The sequence below is a fragment of the Pinus tabuliformis genome, chromosome 5_2 (genome assembly GCF_031772625.1).
Source record: "Pinus tabuliformis cultivar Carrire ecotype Pingquan chromosome 5_2, CPIR1, whole genome shotgun sequence".
NCBI lineage: Eukaryota > Viridiplantae > Streptophyta > Pinopsida > Pinales > Pinaceae > Pinus > Pinus tabuliformis.
The window spans coordinates 591,040,387-591,046,942 of NC_142306.1; the positions used below are offsets into that span (position 1 = coordinate 591,040,387).

Sequence of the window (6,556 nt, forward strand, 5' to 3'; positions counted from 1 at the left end):
TCATTATTTTAATTTTATGAACCTTTTGACCTTGCTTGAAGTGTTGGGAAGGGCCTTTTTCAGGTTAAGGAAGACTTTTCTTAACACTTAGTGATGCTTTCCTACTATTTTGATTCCACAATCGCTGACCTATCATGGCAGGTATTGTACTCTAAACTGGCATATAGTTTAAGATCATTTTCCATTGCATTTTTCATCTTGACCTCATATTGTGATACTTAGTCACAAGGTGGACCCCACTATGTTGCGATTTTTTAACCCCTCTCACTCGCTATTTTGTAAAATAAAAACATAGTGGTAGAGGCTTTCCTTCCATGGGCTTCCTAGTTAGAACCTCACTGGCACATGTTGCCCATGTTGCAAATCTTCTATAGGCACAGGAGTCCTCTTTAGTCCTACCATGACTTTGTGTTAAAGCCACATTCTTCTTCTTCTCCGCTTTTATTCTGGCTTTATACCCTAGAGGCTCCCATGTGTTGATTTAAACTATTTCATTTCATATTGACCAATTTCACTCATTTTTGGCCTTAAGTCAGCTTCACTAGACTCATATATAATCCACTTTTGACCATGACCTTTCTGCAAGATCAAGTCATGAATTCATTAGCTTTTTTTTACTTGACACCCTTTTTTGTTGAGAGAAAATTCCCCAAGTGTTGATGACCAGTATCTGCCACCTTGCATTGATCATAGGAATGTTCCAGACCCAGGAACTATTGCACTTTCCCTTGACACTTGTTCTCTCCATTATACCATAAGCATTATTTTATTCCTTTTCAGGCTTTATAATATGAAAAAGACAAAAAATTAAATATTCCAAAAACAAGAGTGGGAATGAGACAATTTCTTCATCATTTGATGGAAACAAGTGTTAGTCATGTCGCCCTTAAAATAAGCACTTAAAAATGAGTCTTTCCTCCATCGAGATGGGAATTAGTTTGAATTTAGGGAAGCCAAAACCTTGTCTTTGAGTCATTCCTCCGCCAGTTGGTTAACTCTTCCAATCATATGGAGAGTTTGTTCATGCCTCTTGCATCGCAAACGTATACAAAGTTATCTTATGCTACCATATAGTCACATAAAGTCATGACTCTTGACTCAATTTTGTCAGCCATACCCGATCTGTCAAGTTATTCTCAATGTCACATCAATTACTTAGTCTTTTGCTCATTTCATTTCAGAAGATCCCCATTGACTTCTTACCGACGAGTCTTCTCTTATCGACTTCGAAAAATTGCTCTAAGAGTAGACCTAGAGTCGCATGTTGGACCTATTTACATCATTGATAGATGACCTTGTGCTCAACATTGATCGGTATCATGGGTCTTTGACTAAGTGGTTTCCCTTATGTTCAACGTCAGCGTACATTATCAAACATTGGGATTTTTGCAGTACCTTGGTTTCCATTTGACCCAATTGATGGATTCCTCGCCTCTGTGTCAACTTTCATTATTCTTTGGTTCAGAGGATTTCTTTCATGCACTATCACCCTTTTCTTCATACTGGAAATATACTTCGAGGTGGTTGCTTCATCTTTATTTTTCCGATTCATTCCAAATTATTGGCTTATGGGTTACGCTCATGCTCGGTGATGTGGGATGCCTTAATACCTTCCTTCCAATATATATTTTCCCATTGACTTCAACTCATTTCTCTAGGAACAAGGTCTAGAGTTCTCTTTCAATACCTTAGGTTTTTTTTTTCTAATTTAAGATTTCTTTGATTCTTATCTTGTTGTAATATATTTTCTGGATTCGTTGCATCCATATTGATTTGAAGATTGACATTTCGAACCCTCAACTGAGGTTCATCATCAGGATAAAAGTATGTGGAAAACTGATGAAAACTTAGTGTTTAATAAATAGGGAGATGGTATTAGGGTTTTATAGAAAATGGCCAACAATGAAATTATTTAGAAAGGAATTATGTAATTATTAAATAAATTAAATAAATAAAATGTTTTTTTTCAAAAATTAATAAATGTGTATTTATATATTATGTAATATTATGTTTGAATGTTATATTATCAAATGATAGGAATAATTATTGAATTCTTAAAATTAATTCTTAAAAGTATTTTAATGTGCGATAAGGGGTCTTATAATTTAAGGAAAAATATATATTAGAAAATATATTAAAAAATATAAATAAACTAGAAAGAGAGAGTTAATAATGAGTTTAAGGGGTTACAAATTACAGGATTTGGATTTTAATGTGGGGATCCTATTATTGCTTATGACCCATCATCCTTGTTTAGGTTTTTAGGATGCTTATTTATTTCAATGGCTTCTCTAAATTTTTTGTGGAAATAGTGGTCAATTTTGGTGAGGATGCTTAGTCTCCTTATCTAGCATCTTCTTGCATCTATTAGAGAGGTTATCTTCATGGCTCAGGCTGGACAGATCCAGAGGAAGGCTTTTTCAGTGCCTTTGGTCTGGATCAGGTTGTATCTATCATGTACTTACTGTTATTCATCAATAAAGAAACTCATGTATAAATTGATATTTATGATGACCTAACATAGTCTTATGCATGTAATTTTAATTATATGTTCTATCTATGATCATGTGATTGATTTGCAGGTTTTCACACTTTGGAGGAAGCAGAGGGTTTGGAACCTACAAGAACATCTTCAAATGTAGGACCCTCGAGTACGTTCTTGATTCAAACTTTAATAATTCAAATTTTTACATGTTGGATTGAGTGTTATTTGTTTATTTATATACTCTTCTCTGTTGAGTTTTTCAACCCTTGCCTTAGAGATTATTCCCCAACAATAGTGATGATGTACAAATCAGGTTTAGGAAGATACCGCACCCATGGAATCCACCATTAATCACAGAACAAGTGGAGGACAAACCCTCATCTCCTGAAGTGAAACGTAATCATGAAGGAAAAGAGGAGTGCATGTATACTATAAGCCCTGAAGTAGTAGAAGAGCCACAAGTGGTTGTCTCTAGCCAAACTAATAGCCAATATGTTAGTTCTCCATATCTAGAAAGGTTGGAAATAGTTAAGAAAACCCCACAACCTGAGTTCAATTTATTAGAGGAGCTTCAGAATTTGTGCGTAAAGGTTCCACTATTACAAGCAATAAGAGATGTGCCAATTTATGCCAAAATTGTTTAAGATTTGTGTCTTAGAAATCTAGGGAGAAAGCCCAAGTATACACCTACTATTCATGGTTTGGGTAAATTATCTAATTTAATTATGGGGGGGATGCAGTTGTCAAATATGATGATCTCAGAAATCCCACTATCACTGTCCATATCCAAATCAAAAAAATTCAAATACATTAATGGATTTAGGGGTGTGTATTAACATCATGACCAAGGGGCTGAAAGGAGAGCGAGGGATCGGGAGCAGCGAACTAGGGTTTTTACAACTCGTCCTAGGATTTCTGCAGCCCCTGCTATGGTAGGCTCCACTGACATAGCTCAGCCTTGACAGAACCTGGGCGGATCGGAGGTCTCGTGGTCCTGCCATAGTGCGAAGGAACATGTAGCCCCCTCAAGGGGAGGGCGATGCACCTCCCCCAAAAAACGATAGCCAAAAGTAGCGAATTAAAGATACTGACAAGGAAGACAGACAGAATGAGGACAATAGGAACAGTAGCAAGCAACAGGACAATGAACAAGATCAGAAAGACAAAACCAAAGCAAGTTCCTCCACATGTAGATCGGTGGCTACTCATAGGCCAAAAGTGGAATTTCCCAGTCATCGAATCAATGCCAGAATACAGTTTATGAGGGATGATGTGTTGATTGGCAAGTTTATTGGAATATGGCCAACGGAGAAAGCGCTAAGGAGCTGGATAAATTCCAAATGGAACCCAAAGGGCCACATCACTCTGCATCTAGGACCGAAGGGGTTTTTTACGGCTGTTTTCAACTGCTTGGAAGATCGCAACAGGATTCTGGATGGGGGTCCTTACTTCTTCAATTCTGCAGGTCTATATCTCAAAGGGTGGGTTGAACGCTTCAATCCAGACAAGGAAGAACTCAGCTATGCTCCTGTCTGGATAAGGCTGTATTCGCTCCCATGGGAATACTGGGAAGAGAGCTCCCTCCAGGAGATTGGAAATGCTCTGGGCAAATTCGTCAAGGCTGCAGGGGAAACAAAATTATGCAGATACACATCATATGCCCAGATCTGCATCTATATGGACCTCAAGCAAGCCTTGCCAGATACGGTAAGTCTCTTCCATGAAGATATTGAATGGATTCAGCTAATAGATTATGAGCATGTACCGTTTAGATGCAGGAAATGCCATGACCTAGGACACCTCTACAGAGATTGTCCTCTGAACAGGAAACCCCCTCCTCAAATGGACTCAGACAATCAGGTGTCTGACGGATTTACCAAAGTGGTAAACCGCAGAAGAGGGCATAAGAAATTGACAGCCAATACCAAGACCAATCAAGTTAACATGTCAAAACCTTCTACGAGAAACAACTTTGCTACTCTGGCCAGTAATGATGGGCAAGATTCTGATAATGTACCTCAAAATGACAAGGAAACCAGCAAAGAGCAGCTGGATGGGACTTCACTGCAGCCAGGGGAAAACTTATTCGAAAAATTAGCCCATAACTCCCAAACCAAAACTCAGGCCTGGAGCTTTCAAGGAATGGAAGTCGATAATCCTGAACCCAGTACAAAGGCGTTGAAGGAAAGAGAGGAAGACTATCAAGAACCCAAGATCATGGAGGAAGACCTTGAGAATATTGATATTGGTGAACTGGATATTCTAGGACTCGAGCAGGCATGCAAGACAGGAAACTTTGACAAAATACCAGACCGGCAAGTGGACAACCTGGTGGAGGTCCTCAATCGCGCACAAAAGAAGTACTCTCTAGGAGTCCAGATTGGAAGTCAATGGAATCAAAAGTTCATCACCAAAGACAACAAGAAGCGAGGAAGAAAAACCACCCTCGAAAGAACCATCAAGATAGGCGAAGTGCTAGTTGAGTCAGGTAGATATGCCAAGCTGACCAAGTACTTCAATGTCAATCCCAACCCTTCTCAATGAAGCTGATATCATGCAATATTAGGGGGCTCAATAGCCCAAGGAAAGGTAGACTACTAAAAAATATGCTCATGTAGGAAAAACCAAATATACTCTTTTTGCAAGAAACAAAATGTAACTCAACAGTCTTGGAAAAAATAGCAGCGAAAGCCTGGCCAGGAGGGCTAGTAACAGTTGTTGATGCTCAAGGGGTGTCGGGAGGACTGGCTATTCTCTGGGATGCACGAGTAATTCAACTCGACAATATACATGCAAACAAGAACTTCATCCAAGCAATTTTTCATATAATCGGCACCAATACCCATGGCCATATGACTAATGTGTATTTCCCTCAGGAAACCTTACACAAAGCTGAAATCTTGGATACCTTATCGGAGCTTAACTCAAATAGGCTATACCCGCTTTGGATATCTGGAGGTGATTTTAACATGATATCAAGAATGGAGGAAAAGCAGGGAGGCAGAAGCAGGAGAAAGAGAGATGGAAACATTCTAAAGGACTTTATTCAAAACAACTGGCTCGTAGATCTACCTTCTAATAATGGCATGTTCACATGGAACAACAAAAGAGATGGACTGCAACAAATAGCTTCACGTCTCGATAGATTTCTAATATCAGACAATGCAACTCACCTGGGTGGGGAATTCATTGCTTCCATCCTTCCAGTATCAGGCTCTGATCACTGGCCCATAGCTCTCCAATGGAACCGTCCAGGCAACAGTATCAGGCGTCCCTTCCGGTTTGAGGCTTTTTGGTTAACTCATCCGGATTTCAATGAATTTGTTAGATCAACTTGGCTCAAGTTTAATCCCTCTAGTGGTACTAAGATGTCTATATTCCAGTGGAAACTAAAGCACCTTAAAGGAGAAATTAAACACTGGAATCATACCACTTTTGGCAATATTTTCAAAGCACAGGCAGCCCTCAATCAAGAAATGAAGAATGTTCAGCAAAGGATCATTATAGAAGGACGCTCTGAGGAACTTGTAAAGCAGGAACAAGCTATCGAATCCCAAATCCTAGATAGAGCACAACAGGAGGAAACTCTTTGGAGGCAGAAATCGAGGGTCAAATGGCTTAAGGATGGGGAAAAAAATACGAAATTCTTTCACAAGACCACAGTGCAATGCAGAATGAATAATTAAATTTCCCACATCAAAAACGAGCAGGGAGACAGAATTGAGATGCATGAAGGCATTGAAGATGAGTTTCTCAGATACTTCAAAAAAGCTCATCAAGAACCCAGCATAGATAGAATGTCTGCTATAAACAAAGTTCTAAGGAACATTCCAAAACTTATTACAGAAGAGCATAATCTTCTTCTCCTTAAGCCCACAAGCCTGCAGGAAGTTGAAAATGTTGTGCATTAGTTGAAAGTAGGGAAAGCACCGAGTCCGGATGGATTCACCTCCAATTTTTTTCATAACTTTTGGGATCTATTAAATTGGAAGTCTGGCAAGTTGTTGAAGAATCTCACACTTTACGATGGATGTACCCAGGGTTGAATACAACCTTCATTACTTTAATCCC

General features: G+C 39.0%; 1 protein-coding gene across 1 annotated transcript; it reads left to right on the forward strand.

The window, feature by feature from the left end:
- Nucleotides 1-3,745: 3,745 nt before the first annotated feature.
- On the forward strand, nucleotides 3,746-6,171 carry LOC149160371 (uncharacterized). Its single transcript, XM_089434602.1, has 2 exons — nucleotides 3,746-4,973; nucleotides 5,153-6,171. The coding sequence occupies exons 1-2, from the start codon at nucleotides 3,746-3,748 to the stop codon at nucleotides 6,169-6,171; spliced, it is 2,247 nt and encodes a 748-aa protein (XP_089290728.1).
- Nucleotides 6,172-6,556: the final 385 nt, after the last annotated feature.

Bases quoted from the DNA above. Each gene is read 5' to 3' on its own strand.
- LOC149160371 (XM_089434602.1), top strand. From the start codon at position 3,746: ATGAGGGATGATGTGTTGATTGGCAAGTTTATTGGAATATGGCCAACG. The intron at 4,974-5,152 runs GTAGATATGCCA...GTAACTCAACAG, and splicing joins CGAAGTGCTAGTTGAGTCAG to TCTTGGAAAAAATAGCAGCG.